The 16,778-nt window shown below is 36.1% G+C and overlaps 1 protein-coding gene across 1 annotated transcript in view; it reads right to left on the bottom strand.

Annotated features, from left to right (window-relative positions):
• Positions 1–16,778, bottom strand: part of SNX29 (sorting nexin 29) — a 101,617-nt gene that overhangs the window by 47,016 nt on the left and 37,823 nt on the right. Inside the window, exons 16-18 of the mRNA XM_082291900.1 lie at positions 13,784–13,900; positions 12,942–12,997; positions 11,902–11,983 (exon numbers count right to left, since the gene is read on the bottom strand). Of these exons, the coding sequence (XP_082148026.1) occupies positions 11,902–11,983; positions 12,942–12,997; positions 13,784–13,900 (255 nt within the window). The remainder of the gene's footprint in view (positions 1–11,901; positions 11,984–12,941; positions 12,998–13,783; positions 13,901–16,778) is intronic.

Here is a 16,778-nt window from a genome sequence, read left to right as displayed (position 1 = left end):
ATTCAGAGTATTGTGACTTACATATGCATATGTAAACAAAAATTCAACTAGTTTTGGTAACAAGAATTCAGCTAGTGTCATGATGGAACCACAACAGTAAGTCTGCAAGAAGTATTCAGATTTCTTTTTCACTTTGAAAATAAAGCCAGGATAATTAAGCACCTACAGGACCATCTGTTTTAACAATTGAGTACATCTTTGAAGGCAAATGAAGGAAAAATGAAATGCAACTACACTGCATAATTCTAATCAAATTTATTTAATGTAGTAAACACTATATTAAAATCTTTATTCACCCAGCTCTAAGCTCTCTCCCTGCCTATTCTCACTTCAACCAGTGTATTGTTTAGAATTTTGTATACATTCCCAAGATCCATGTGGGGGATAAGGATGACCAAAAAAAAAAAAAACCTTAAATTATTTTTAACTAAGTTATTTAATATGGAAATCCTAACTTAACTAAGCACTTATCTTTGCACATGTGATTTGGTGAATCAGGCAGTTCCACATTACCTGTTAAGCTGTAACCCATAGTTAGCTAATTAAGAAATCCTGTACACTGTAATTGAAATTTTTCAGGACTGCAAAAACATAGATTAATTTCTTAGATAAAACCATTGGAAAATTTCTTACTATTCTTCTATGTACATAGATACTGATTTCATTTAGACAGCAAGACATGCAAATGCAACATTTGGAGCCCTGTGCCATATTGAATTTATTGAAAATCAGCTAATAGACTATGAAATATATTAAAGCTCATGATGCAGCACACATTTAAACTTTTATTATCTCAGAGGGGAATACTGCTCCCAAGACAAGGGATTGCTACACACTTAATGCAAATTCAGTTAGGAAATCAAACTAAGTACTAAATATAAAATTACTTGGATAAACTTATCCTAGTCTAGTCACTGAAGGCATATAGTCATCTTAGGGTCATGTTATAGAAAGTTGAAAGGACTACTATCGGGCTTATTTTCAGATCAATTTAAAAGATCAATTTTAGATCACTACATTTCCTTTCTGATGCCCCTGTTTTCCTGATATCATCCACTTCCTAACCTACTTAAATAATTTTCAGAGTAATGAAAATGTACAGACTAAATCAAAATCACCACTGGAATATCTATTTGTAGACAAAAGATTTCACTTTAATACTGTCTTGAATATAAAAAAATAAATTAAGTAGCTTCTGTTTGTAATTTAGGAGCACTTTCCACTTGGGTCTCCCATGTAAAGATCAATTGGTAACCTTTCTGTAGCTCTGATTTACAGAAGCTCAAAGAAAAAAATTCAGTTAATAAGTATGTTTAAGGAATTAGTCTGTGATTTTCTCATCACAAACATGTCTGAAATCAGAGATTTGGAGAGCAATAGCAGTAATAGTAGTAATTTAATATTGTGTTTGTCAGTCTACTACCTGCTAACTTAATATTACTGAAATGCCAAAAATCTTCTGAGAATCAATGTGAAAGCATAAGTTTAATGATTGCATACTGAAATGAAAAATCCTACTCCCATGGTACCGGATTTTGAGCCAGAAGTTTCTTAATAGGTTAAGAATCTTTAAGCAGTTCTGAGTCCAAAATGCTGTTAGCAAGTTCTGGTAACAGACTGGTACCGATTGACACAGGTCATTACCACTTACATATAAAAGCCTGAGGAAAATAAAGGACAAATGCCAAAATTCCAGCTCGCTCCAGTTCCAGTGTACACAGACCAAATGCCTGTAATCAACACTCATCCTTCTGATCTGCAGGAGTCCCACGTGGGTGCTATTCTTTTTTGATGTAAAATATAGATTGGTATATTGAGGATTCACTTTTGTGTCTTTCCCTCCAGTACAGTCAGCAGCAAGAGATACTGACTGAGATACTACAGAACCTTCTTCTGCTGCGATGACATTCGTGGCTGTAGAATTCCAGATTAAGCACCAGGAAGGATATTCCCTAAATGAAGTTACTCCTGAATCTTCCCTGCAAATGTGGCTCACATTTCCTGGAAGGATGGACTGAATATGTAATGAAAAAGGAATTCTAGGATAGAGAACTCTATTGATGGGAGCTCCACAAATACAAAAATGCTGATGTCAAAGTCCTTGTGAGTCCATGGCCCATCCCAGGGGGAAGGGAATAACGTTAAGGGAAGGTGAGCAGTGAAAACTCTACTAAACCACATATAAAAATGGCACAAGATGCAAGAGAACTCAGGACATTTCAGCAGCAGAACACTTCAAAGGACATAGAGAATACTGAGAATATTTGTAAAGAACCAGCCCTAGGCTGGACGAGGTCATAGTTTTGAGCAAGGAGAAAAGTGATGGACAGCATAAGGAATGCAAAAGAGACCGAACCACACTAAGAAAGCTACTGTGACATTTACCAGCTAAGTAAGCATTACAAGGGGATAAAAAAAGGGTGAGAGAAAAAGTATTACTTCTGTATTACTGTAATTCTACCGTATTACTGTAATTCTAACTTCCTTTCCCTCACTAATAAAAAAGGGGTTTTTGGAGATCCTCCTGTCTGCAACATCCTTTCAAAGTAATGCCCAAGCATGTGATAACAAAAGGGAAAATTAGCAACTGGTTTGGTAGGGACAGCCCAATCAGCATGAACACAAAACCAGAACATGATAATTGGCACCACTATTTTTTAATGTTAACTCAGCTAAACTTGACTGGTGAGTTTTCCCCTTACACTTGCTTTTAAATAACACTGTAAATCTTAGAGAACCATTGGTCCATAGTTTTACACTTCAGATGATATAGTTTTTTTAATTCTTAAAACTCTGGTTCAACTTTAAAGTACTTCTCAAATATTCAGGAATATGAAGTTAGAGAGATTTTCATCAAAGTTTACCATTTAAGAAATAATTGTTTTCAGGGGATTAGAACTATCTTATTTCCTGTTAGAAAAGCACACTATGAGATGGGAGTGATGTATTTCAATCCACTTACATTTTATCAAAATTATGTACTTCTGCACTCAAAACTTATAGAAGTAAAAAGTATTAATCAAAAAAAAATAAGAACAAGTTTCATTTGATTTCACTTCAGGACAATGGTATTCTGTTAGGAATATAAATTCAAGCTCAATTCTCCAAAGTTACCTCTGAATTGTGAGAAATGAATACAAATGCAAGTTATATTTTGAGACAGCTGCAGGCCTGCATTTATGGTTAAGTTCCCCCTTTCAAAACGATCCAATTTAAGAATTTTCTGCATAATGAAAAACAAATGGAACAATGAAAGTTTTCAGCTGTGATAGGAGCAGCTTTTTGTGTGCCATAGAGACATAACAGGAATTAGAGTGAATAAGCTTTTATTTCAATATGACCATTTTATCCACTTGCACAAAGACTACAAATACTAGAATATATTTTACATTAAATCTTCAAGTTTCTGTTACCTAGTTCATAAAAATGAACAATACAGTATCAAATATATGACACAATGGATACCAAAGCATGAACCTTAAGAACAGCCAGTATTGTTCCACTAAATAGAAAAATGTCACACATTTTAGGCTTATCCACTCAACTACAGACATGTAGAGTAACGATCACTGTGCTTCTGCAGTCACAGTTCTGCTTCTATTTACCAAAACAGCACTAAAGTGACTGGCCACTAAAGAACAAAGGCAGCACTGCCTCCACTTTTGCTGCATGGAATCAGTATTTTTTGCCTTTTTATATACAAATCAAATCAGCACCCCCAAAAAAAAAAAATCATTCAATAGCATAATAAGTTCCTTTTGGCAGCAAAATACGACTTATAATAACCCAAGATAATTAACGTCATTTCACAAACATGCACTTTGAACCCATACAGTCATTGCAATGTATGACAACCCCTGCAGTGAAAGAAGTTTCTGCAGAAAAGAAAAATAGGTAAAATTACAATAGTGCTGCCTTTTTCTCCAAATGAAATATTTTGGGTGCTCAGGCAAGGGGAAGGAGGCTCTCTCATCAATCAGTTTCTACAACACATAACATAACTCATATTTGTTTTAGATATTTATTGATTATAAATTATAAATTATTTGCTTCTTTCTGCAGTAGTTGTAATCTGAAAGCAGAAATTCTAATTCTAATTTCCCAGTATTTTTGCATCCAGCACTTCAACAAACAAATCAATGTAGTAAGCTGTACTGTGGTTTCCTTTAGAAAAATAAATAATTATAGAAGTCTCTGAAGACTGATCTCATCTTTGTATACTCCCTCCACCCCAGTTACTTAAATTTTTTTTCTGTTTTATGCTTTCTCTTATGCTTCTTTGATACATCCTTGGGTCCCACTCCAGAAAAAGTGGGATATTCAACCTTTTTGGCTCATGCACTCTCAAATCACTCTCAGAATGCCACGAGCCACATCTTCCTTTCAAATTCTCCCAATCATTCCAGTTCATTTTCTTCTCTACTTGCCCTGAGTTGCACTGAAATGGAATATGATTAGAAGACTATTTATTTCTCCTTTTTGCCTGCTTAGTGCTGCAGCTGCTGAAGTCATCCAATTCATCATGTATCAGGAAAATAAAATGCAAATTTGGGTTTAATTTTTGCAGTTTATTGCTTACCTTTCGACTCTTAACTGCCAGTCCATTGTCTTCCATTTTCAACCTTCAAGGAAATACCAAGGCCATGCTTGCCTGTGATTAAATTCAAGGTCAACAGGCCCAGCTGGCAGATCCTGGACTGTGCTTTCCCTGTTTCATGTCTCACCCAAAGAATTTGCTGGGCGCTCTCCCCCTCAAAAATTTTTGGGTGTCAGATACTGTTCTGCTCCATCTCTTTTATACTATGTTTCTGTGAAAATTCTTCCCTCTCCACTGCAAAAAGGACACTGAGGGGCTGGAGCATGTCCAGAGAAGGGAACGGAGCCGGGGAAGGGTCTGGAGCACAAGTCCTGTGGGGAGCAGCTGAGGGAGCTGGGGGGGGGCTCAGCCTGGAGAAAAGAGGGCTCAGGGGAGACCTTCTTGCTCTCTACAACTCCCTGACAGGAGCTTGGAGCTCGGTGGGGTTCAGGTTCTGCCCCCAGGGAACAGAGACAGGACGAGGGCAAAAGACCTCAGGCTGTGACAGGGGAGGTTTACACTGAATATTAGGGAAAACTTCATGGAAAGGGCTGTGCAGCACTGGAACAGGCTGCCCACACCAGAAGTGGAGTCACCATTCCTGGAGGAATTTAAAAGCCATGAGGATGTGGGTTCTGGGGACATGGGCTAGTGGTGGCCTTGGCAGTTCTGGGGAACAGTTGGACTCAATGATCTTAGAGGTGTTTTCCAACCTAAATAATCCTGACAAAAGCCCTTTCATAGGAAAGCTTATTGCTCTTCCTTTACAGAGAAGTGCAGAGGAAAACATCAGGTTTTAAAACATCATTTAAAGTAATATAAAAAGAAATACTATGAGCAAATATGTCAGTCAATACTAAACAGCAAGACTAAAGATAGTCAAAGGAACAAAAAAATTGTAAGACATGTTTATTGATTATAGCCTTAGGGCATCCTATTCATATGCAAATGGTAACAGCCCTGTCTGATTAGCATATTAATCTTTAAACTTATTTGGTTTATAATGTGTTCACTGCTCTGCAAACAAGGCGGATTTGCAAGAAGCCATTTAAATATTGATATCACTTTAGGAATCATAAAATCTCAGTTTCATTATCTTAAGTGTCAGGCATTGGTAATTATAGCTACAAAAGGCATGACTAATGGCATTTGCTGTACACTTCACAGGAAAGTGGAATCCGTATGTATACGGAAAATAAGACACTCTACAGTTGAGAAATATGACTAAATAATATTATTGCAATAATCAACTTGCTTCACAGACACTAAAGAAACTGCATCTAACTATCACCATCTAGAGGTAAAATGAAAATGCAATTTTTTAAAAATTCTGATCTGGATTTTGTCTGTATGCCCATGAATATTTTGGACAAGAAATTATTTTGTAATGGTAGGCTGACTGAGCAATGCCTGCCACACAAAAAAGATGAGCCACAAACTGGAGAGATCACAAATAGCAGTCACCAGAAAGCAACCAGTTAACTAGAGAAGGCAGGTTGTTTGGAAGAGAAGACTTTTGCCAGCATGACCCTGGCTTTCCAAAGTGGCTTAACATTTAAATTTAATAGACTAGGCTTCCTTAAGTGTGACTTTGTACAAAATATATTAGTTTCTCCATATGTGGCTGTGTCCTGTAGTGCTTATAACTAATCAGTCTGCCACTCAGTAATACCATCAGAAACTTTGTAAGAGAATAAGCCTCCGAATCTCTTTTGGTTAACTGCAGTTGTTCTAATGTTTTTGCTAGAAGACATGGTTATGAGTGTCTAGGCTGAGCTCCTGTCACAGCCTGGATAATTTCATTCAGTGTAGTCTAAACAATCCTTACGATTTGTTGATTGGCAATAAAGGCATCAATTGGTCATCTAATTAATTTTTCTACTCAGGTGCAAAAGTAATTGTACTAGCAATCTGTCAGTGTTAATGAATGGCAAGACAGGAGTCAAGATCTAAACCTGAAGCAAAACAAACTTGAGCAAGTACAAAAAGAGAGGATGTGCTCTGAAGACATTTAGAATGAGCTTGCCATGCACGGAAGATAAACATTAGTTGGAAGGAAAGATATTTCATCATCATACCTAATATTTCTATTTTAGGTCTAAATTAGTCATTATTAGCATAACATTGCAAGGGCAAGTCATTTTTAGTTATACCATGACCTCCAAGTTTCTTGCACCATGCTCTTACAGTAAGGGACATAGATTTCAACAGTTCAGAAAATTCCTTGGAGAATTATGAAGTATATTTTATCCAGAACATTTAAATATGAACAAAAGGTATATTGGTATTTTTTATTCCAAAATATCATTATCCAGGGATTTCCTTAGAAAGAAGTCACATCTTTGTGTTTGGATTGATTTTTCTTCAATTTAATTAGCTCAATTATTTTCTAGACCCACAAACTTTCAGTATTCACCTCAAATATACATTGTGGAGAAAACCACTGTCATGCAGTTGTTTTGAAATTGCAATGCAACAGTTTCAATCAATGCTCTAATTTGCATTTTGAAACAGCTAAAAATCTCTCCATTTCCTAAATGATTTGAAAGACTATTATTGTACTCCACTCTCACTTGCCTTTCATGCAAGCTGAGAATTTCTAATATGCTCCTCCAGTGAAAAATAATTTTTTTTCTCATCCATATTATTTGTAGTTGATATATTTCTTTAGAGAGGAGTAGAACTGCACACAGATAAACCAGAGTTTATACACAGCCTAACAGCATTTTCTATTTGTTTATCCCTTTCCTAATTATTTGTAACAACTTGGTTTTTAGACCTCCTTAAATTCTTTTAAAAATTATGTCAGATTAGCTACTTTAAAATCTCTGGTATGCAAGCCAGAAGCTATTTACCAGTCACTTTTCAGCTCTTTCACCTTTGAATTCCTGGTGCACTGCATGTGGAGATTTATTCTTTATTTATTCAATAAGATCTGCTACTGGCATTTCATTTAAAAGAGACAATCTGCTATTCTCCACAAGGAATAATCCAGAATGAGAACAACCCATAACAACTCCATGGTGAACAGAGATTATAAAATATGCATTTTTCTGTTACTATTTTATGTTCTGAGAAAACAAGTGAAAAAATATTTTTAATTGAACTCAGTAACTGCACTGAAGTGCAAATCCAATTCTAAATATATTTTCCACTAAAATTTATACACCCTCTAATTGTTGAAACATCCACAGTTGAATGATACAGATCTACAGCTCTGTTAATTTTTAAGACAGTAACAGTGCTAAACTAGGGCACTGAATTATCTGCTGCTCACAACTGTCCCCTTGAACTCAACCATTCAAATTGAGCATAAAATTTGGCTACATTTCCAGAGCTTGTTTTTAAATCCTTAAGATTCATAACCAGTTAATTCTGCCAGTTTAACATTACTGCAAGAGTGCAGTGTAACTCTGCAAATACGGAGGTCTGATTGAAATTTCCACATCTAATAGGATTCATTATAAAATGCTGCTTGCTTTTGGAGTCCACAGCCTTATTTCTGAGCTTGTCCAGAATCCTTAATCCTTAACAAAAATTAAAGAAACTATTTGATGGTTCTAACTATGTAACAATTATGCTGGTGCTGGAAACTTTTCCTGCTATATTTACTGAAGAGCAACATCTGGGTTTTTTTAAGACTGAAAAATGCACTGATTTTGAACATCCGAAACAGATGTTAACATGACACAAAAATAAATGCTTTGAAATGTCCTTCAAAACAGCATTACAAATCTGCATTAAATTTAAAAACACAAAATTATATTTTTAAAAGCAAGCACAATAACAAAACTCCTGCAGGAGTCTATGCTTATCCTGTCCAGGTCAGACCCTCCTGATACACAAATTGTCATTAATTTCTTTTCCTGGTTCAAGAAGCACAAGTGCAAAATTTGCATTGATTTCGAAGAGGCACAGCAACCCATATTAATTTCTCCTAATTCTTACATTCTTCAGAAGCATTTATAAGTCCATGAAAACAGATGACAGATACTGTAGAACTGAGTTTTTCAAACTACTTAAGATGCTCTGCAATTCTTTCCACCCTCTTTTGGCTATTTCCAAGTAAAGTGATATGTACGCAGTTTATTTTCTGCTATAAAATACCTATTTATAAGCAAAAAGGGACAGAAGAGGCACAACAATTCTAAAGTGTATCAGCAATAATTGTGACATAGCAAGTCTCCCCTGGCACAGTCCTGCTCTCTCCTCCACGTGAAGTGCTCCAGAAACACAATTCCAAATCAGCAAAGGTTAACAAGGTGGCTCACTAGTGGAGGGGAGAGAAGGACAATCTCTTTAGCTTTCTAATAACAGAAAATGCAGAAGAAATAAAGCCCTATCAGAAATACACTCACATGAACTGCATTTGGAATACCAACTGTCAAGGCTCATGCCCTTTTGTAGCACCTTCATTTAGTAGCAACATCTTATCCTGATAGTATCACACATATGATCTGATTTTCAGTCAGGTTAAGCACTTTAGGGCTGATTTCCAATTAGCTTTAAGTACAGTCATAAGTATTTAGCATATCAAAAAATCATGCTTAACCAAATCAAAATTTCAAACTTTGCCTGTTCCAGCTGGCACACTTTACCTTTCTCCAAAGTTCATTTGATGTATTTTTTCTCAGAATTAATCAGCACAACCAAGAGTCAGTTTTTACATCTGTTTACTCAAGTACTCCCAAGAGAAATGTGAACTCCTAAAGGTGTTGGTAATGATCTCACCCACACCAATATTCTGTAATATTGCTACTTTCCTTTAGATTGATATACCACAAGTCATTTCTCATATAGCTGATACAAAGAGTTATACATACATTTTAATTTTCTGCCACTGGAGAAATAAATGATAAGGCAGTAAAAATTATGTTTATTATGAATAAAAGGACTCTCAGAAATGAGCTTACTCATTTATCCTAATTGCACTCCCAGTCTGGGTCTGTTCAGGACATACTGGTAGCCTGGTAAATATCCTCTTCCACAATTTCAACATTGAATCAAATTCTCTGTAATCAGGAGCATGTGTTTTGGCAGAGATTTAATAAGATAAATGCACAGTGCTGTTACTGAAGCTATTCTGAAGTTTTCTAAATTAATGCTTTCCTGGTCGCTATAAAACGTAAAATATATATTCAGCAAGCACATGACTATATAATTGATCAGAGATGTGGCACTCACTTCAAATGTTTCATCACAGTATCGTATATGTCTGTTTGGGAAAATGCTTCTCTTTCAGATGCACAGTGGAAGAAAACCAGTGACAGTCCTGTTATTGAGACCAAAAACTGGCAGGAATGATATTCCCAAATTCTTTAATAAGGAAAGATCTCAACAGGTGCCATGATCAAAGTTTAACAAGAATTATAGAAGTTTTAGGCCACTTCTACAGGTAATTCTTGGTTGCTTTTTCTCTTAAGTATTAAAAGACAAAGTTGGAAAAATTCTATGATATCCTGTGCTGTTCTGTAACTGAAGACAAACTAGTCTGACTACACTCTGTTATACATACTTATATTTAACTTTTCACATTAAAAAAAAATTGTAAATTGCAAGTGTGAAAAGATAATGAATGAAGCATATTCAGAAGAACTTGTACATTTTTCAAATACACAAATAAACAAAATTTTGCACACTATGAATGCCCAATATTATGACTTTATACTGTAGACATAAAAAACCTAATAAAATTCTCAAGATTGTCTTTTTGTAGATTCAGAATTTCTAATCTTTCAAAAATATTTTGCTTCCTTTTTTCCTGTTCTCAAGAGGCTTAGCCTTCAATACAAGTTCTTTGTTTTCCATTAAAGACAAGCAACATCTACTCACATCAGCAGATTTTGGGTAAAGTTCTGAATCTCTTACAAATTGGGAAGCTTGGCTTATCTCAACATTTTTCCTTTTGAATGTTCAGAACACCTATAGCATATGTGAATTCTGCATGCTTTGCAGGCTTTCACAACGACACTTGTACAGTGATGTTCAGTGAAACTGCATGACAAATATCGGACTCTTTAGTAATCTAATTTGATACCGAGTTACAAGTAAAATTAAAAATACATTAAATTCTCCAAAGAATTGACAGAATGGGCAAGGAAGGGACCACAGTGGGCCATCTGGTCTACTCTCCCTGCTCAAGCAGGATGAAAAACAACACAGAGCAACTTAGGAAAGAAGCAGTAGAAAGCAGAGCTCTTCTAGTGGTCATGGATCTGCAACATCATTAGAGTAACAGGTGGGGTGAGATATGGATGCTTTTAAGAATTTCTGTGATGGCAGACTTGTGTCTGGGTTTGAGAATGTGTAGCCAGTGACAGCAGAGTGGAGAAATATGTGAAAGCCAGGAAGACAGAAATAATTACACTTGTCAACAAGTTAGATTTCCACACACCTGTGCATCTCAATTTGATTGATTATTCAGTGCTTTTGAACAAATTACTAACTGTTCCCATCCTGGTGGCTTTTCTTTCCATTACCTCAAGTCTTATTTTTCATTGTCTTTTACTGGCCGAAAGGTGGGTGTTTTCCTGTATTTTTCAACTATCTGCCAACACTTCATAAATGATTCAAAATTCTACAAAAAAAACATCACTCAGAGTGAGAGGAATGTTAACAAGCTTCAGCAATCTTGTTGAGAAGTACATGTGGCTGAAACAAAAGTGGAGAAATTTTGCAGCTGCTAACAATCCACAAATAAAGAAATACAAACAACCTGGGACAGCACATTAGAGAGTGTCTGAAATTCCTCCTGCCATTCTATCCACAGAGGGTGTCACTGCTCTGAAACCAAGAATCCAGGAATCAAGGAACTGTATAAAATTTCAGTGCTTCGACTACAAGCTGGGCTGGAGCACAAACCCCTAAATTCAGACCTGCCCAAGGCAGAACACAATGTGAACATGTTCAATAACACACAGTGAAGAACTGTTTCATTATTCAAGATGTTTTCAAGTGAGCTACTACAGTAAACCACATCTGTCTGTCAAGCAACATTTCTGGTCATTGTTATCCCCAAAACTGAAGTAAAACATGTACATTCACATTGAAGAAGGCATTACTCATTAATATTGAATTGTTGCACTCCCTGACCAATGGAGTCATCTTATTAGCATGCTTTTAAAGTATTAAACTACTAACAGTCAACCCTCAAAATATGCTCTTTGAATAATCAACACAATCCTATGGATGAATATATATGAAGTTACTGCTGCTGCTCATTAGCTGATCTCTAATGAAATTATATGAAGAGCTTTAAATTATTAAAATGTGCTACTTCAGTCAGAAACTTTCACACAAAATCCCTGTTAAGCTGTCTCACTTACCTGATAAACATGGAATGCATTGGCAGCTTTTCCACGCAGAAAGACTGAGGGAATCCAAACATTAATAAGAGCACGATTTGATCTGAGGAGGAGAGGGAAAAACTTAAAATAGGGAATCATATTTATGTATAAGAATTGCAAAGCAACTACATGCAATGATTTAGATAATGATCAAAGTGATCAACAAAGCAACATTTCAAATGAAAATCTGAAAGCAGAAAAATTGGAGTTCTGCCTGAACTTTTTATACGTGCAAGAACTAAAAATGCTCCCTAAAATTAATCCAGCTGAAACAATTCCTTCTGCAGGTTTTCTGGGTTTGGGGTTTATTTTCACAGCATGCATTTGACAACATTTGATTATACACATGAAGCAAAAATTATTCACTTCAACAAATTCAACATTTTCGGCCACAAGCCTCAGCTAAAGTTCATTAAATAACAGAAGAGCACTGCACAATTATGCAGAAGGCATTTCCATCCACTCTTTGTCACCCAGTTCCAAATTTCTATGATTCAAACGCATCAGCTACATTTTCACCACCCCCCCCCCCCCCATCCACAAAAGCAAGATTCATTAGTTTGACTGCTAAAGGCAAAATTCCAAATCACAACAGTCTAGAATGATCTGGGGTGGGTTGTTTGTGGGGGTTTTGGGGTTTGGGGTTTTTTGTAAGCATTGATTAGGAACTATTCTGTAAAAATGAGAAAGTCCATCACATGATGAATAGCAACCAGCACCCATCAAACCCAAAGCACTAAAACCAGTAACTTGTTGGTGCAGCAGAATACCAAGATCTAGGACACTTAAAAAGCACTCCAAGGGAATCTTCCTAAATCTAAACTCCTTGAGTTCAGCATTCTTAACTACACTGGGGCATGGTCTGTGCAGCTCTCCATACTTTTTAACAATGGAACACCACAGCTAAGAATGGAGTTATTGGAAATAATATAGGAAAAGCAAATTATTGAATCTGTTTGCTTATTCTCCTTTCTCATAAAGACAGTATGAAGAGAAAAATTGTGAATTATGAAACTTACATTTCAAAATCTGACAAACTCTGATCTTCAGATGTTTGACTCAGATCTCCAGGGACCTATATTTACAAAACAGAAATAATTTCCACACACTGGTTATTATGCTTTCAATTAAGAAAGCATATTATAAGGAAATTACAATTCAACATTCAATGTTATAAATGCCAATAACAACTATTACTGACGAACAATAAGAGAGAAACAAAATCCTGCAAATGGATTGTGAACGTATCACCTTTGTGAGTCCTTTATGTTAGAATTTGCTACAGTTTTGTAAAGAAACAAGTTGGGGTTTGTAAAAGGGTTTGAAAGATATAGAAAACCCAGGAAAGAACATCATTATTAGGCCTTTACGAGCAAAAGATGCTAAAACAAAGTACTTTGTGTGTATAAGCAACTTACAGGAAAATACAAAGCACACAGAACCTCTTTTACAACCAATATTCCATTAAGGGAAGGACACATGAGCATTTTATTTTAGCTGTGCTCTTACAAAACATTATATAAGTACAAAAGTTCATAAAAATGCCATGATGGACTAATACCTGTAGAATCAAAGGAAGTAGCAGTTGCTAGAAAACTGGATTGCAAGAGCATTTATAACTGAAGCAGCAATAGCTTTTTACCTTATTTTATAGCTAGAACAAACATCAAAGGATATCTTCTTTGCTTTAAAAGGAAAATGTAAAATGCAAAGCATAATCTACGATAGTTAGATGAGGAATTGTGCAAAGCCAATTCTTCACAGGTCTGTTATTTCTTACAAGCTAATAGATATTTCATCATGAGTAAGGTTTGAGCCTATTCCAGAGGGATATTCTACAGTGCAATAGACAAATACTCACCGGCCCTCTAAGATCAATTAGTTCTTGTCTCATCTGGGACACCAGAGCTTCCTTGGCCATCAAAGCACGATGCAGCCTCTCATTGAATTCAATCAGCTCCCCATGCATTTCAGCCACCTGAAAAGCAAAGCCAAGGGATAATTATGTTCTGAATTGGAAAAAAAAAAAAAAAAAATCACACTATGTAATTTCTTAAATGTATATCAATTTCTTTTACCATACTCTCCAAGTACTGCTAATACATTAGTATGAACTGATCATTAAGAACAGACCTTGCTATAATTTTGACTCATGCCTTGAAATGCAGTTCTGATATCGAATTCAACAGGACAAAATACAACTTCATGTCAAATTTTATTCCCGTCAGTTGAGATCATATGACAACTGATTCTAATAAAACACTCATTAACTCCTGTTCTCAGTTTAATTCTTTGATGAATGCAGCACTCAACATGTACAAACTAATCACAATATTTTGAACTGGGAATAATGCAAAATGCACAAACTGCATTAAACTTTGTCAATAATTCATAAGTGGTGTATTCTTCACTCTTAATTGGGATTTTAATAGGATTGGAGCTAGAAGTCAATCACTCCAGGCAAATCTGTGAGAGGTCAGAGGAGTCTAAATGCCAGAGTTAGGCTGTGGCACAGGTTGTTCTCAAAGGTAAACAGAGTGGCCTCTTTGGGCACCAAGTGTGGCTGTGGTTGTGCTCTGCATTTTAAGTCAAGAGAGCATCAGGTGATACAGGATGTTCTGAGAGTGCCAAGGCTGGGGAATGACGCGAATGCAAAGTTCCAGCAGTCAGATGAACACCGTGGGCACTGCTGGGCCCCTTCCAGTGGGCTGACCCAGCAGCATCATTAAACCTGTTCCTCAGCTCCAGCAACTCTTGGAATGCCTCCCTCCTCCTCATACCCCCCCATCCAAAGGTAGAGAACAGCAGAGGCAATGGAGTAACAGCACGAAAGCACAGCTGAACAACATGAATTTCAATCCAGGCACCTCAACAGCACAGGGACTTGAACTACTGCCAAATCTCTTAAGAGTTCATAATTTCCCTTCTGGAAGCAGTTCATTACTATCTGTGAATTTCATTATTTCCTTTTCTTGAATTACTCTGCCTTCTCCCTCTTCCTCAGGGAAGTTCCCCAAAATAAAGCAGTTGAATTCAGTTTAATTTAGTGCCTGCTTTTAATTTTGTGCTTTGTTCTACACAAACCTGCGTCCTTCACAGAATCAAAGCAAACAGAAAAAAACAGCTTCAATTTGACAAGCCAGGATCTGACATCATTGATTATAAATAAAAAATAAAAATAATTTTCTCGAGGTGAACTTCAAGTGTTCAAAATTTCTTTTTATATTAGAGGGAGTCCTTCAAATCCAGTAATTCATCACTGTAACACATATGCAAAAAAGAGCTAAACACCACCAACGATATACTAGAGAAAACAGTAATATAATACTATTAACTTTAGAGAAATTATTTTCCATACTAGCTTAACCACTAATTCCAATTTAAACTAAATGATGTAACATTTAAGAATATCAGGTTAATATTAACAGGTCACTGTTAATTACACAGAGCCTGGGCTGCAAGGCAGAATTGCCTTGCATTTCAGGTACAGAGATACAGCACATAACTAGTTGCAAATTCACAGGGAAAAGCTGCAATACTGCTGTTGATTGGTTACCAAAAGCAATATAAAAATTTATGAATGGAGACAAAGCTCAGTAGTTTACATATTTGAAATCATGTTTGATTTTTCAGTGCCTGTCTCTTAGAAGAACCAAATCCAGACTGATGTGACTATTTTCTCTCCCTCTAATTTGGATGTCCTTGAAATAACTTTCTACTTGGAGACTCGATTAAAACGTAAATTCAACAACCCTCTCAAAACACTACAAGTAATGCAAAAATTTATAAGTGTCCCTAGCAAAGTTAAATAGTAAAAAGGAAATTTAACAGCAAATAAAACAGCAAATCACTTGTTACGTATTATCAAAAGGACAACTGGCAGATATCACTTATTAGCAACTAAGTTACTTCAATATTTTTTCTTGCCAAAGAAAAATGCATTACCATCACAGCAAATCAAAAGGAGCAATGAATAACAATATTAAGTTCCTTTAATTTTTCCTGCATCAAAGTCTGCTAAACAATGAAGAGGTCTCCTCATAATTATACCCTTTCAGTTACATTTTGTGTCATTTGTTCCTTTACTCAATCCACAACGAAGCTTAAGCAATAAATTTCCCTACTGGGACTTCAATCATCTTCACAGTTGTTTTTCTCCATAACAATATGCTTGAAGCAAAAAAAATAAAGTATAAATAAGCTAAGTTTCCCTTGGACAGAGGATCATTTAAATTTGTTCCTTCCTATACAAGAAAACAGTTTAAAGAACACAAACCCAAATAAAAGTCAAGTGAGGCTAACACTTGAGGCTCCACGCTAAGAGCACTCTAAACACCTGCTGTCAAAAGAAAACCTAAGGGCCTGAGACCACTGCAGTTCACTGCCCAGCATGACCACATTTGAGAGCAGTCTCCAGAGAAATGACAAAGAAAATATCACTTCATGTTTCACAGCAAAGGACCAAGCCAAAAAGGCTTCTCCTGTGGCGACATCCAGAGCTGTGTCACCCTGGACTCTGCCACAAACTCAGAAGCATCAGCAACAAACTCCTGAGCATGCAGAACAAACTTGGTACAACTAAGGAGATTTTTAAAGCTGAGGGAGATTTTAGGTGTGTTCTTAATTAAGATAATCTTTTGATAGGTACAGAACAGAGGAAAGGAGTCAGAAGAACTCAACTAAAGGTAAGCGTCAGGGAGAGCATTAGTTTTACATGGCCCTATGAGAAAAGGATAACCAAGTATGAATGTTTTAGAAGAACTGTATTAAGCACTTTGATCCATGACCTGCATTTTTGGTCATCTTCATGTTAATCAGTTAATGTGGATATCAAATTTCAGGGTATTTTGGGCAAG

The sequence above is a fragment of the Coloeus monedula genome, assembly GCF_965178545.1.
Source record: "Coloeus monedula genome assembly, chromosome: 16".
In the NCBI taxonomy this organism is placed as follows: domain Eukaryota; kingdom Metazoa; phylum Chordata; class Aves; order Passeriformes; family Corvidae; genus Coloeus; species Coloeus monedula.
This window is presented reverse-complemented; position numbering and strand designations above follow the sequence as displayed.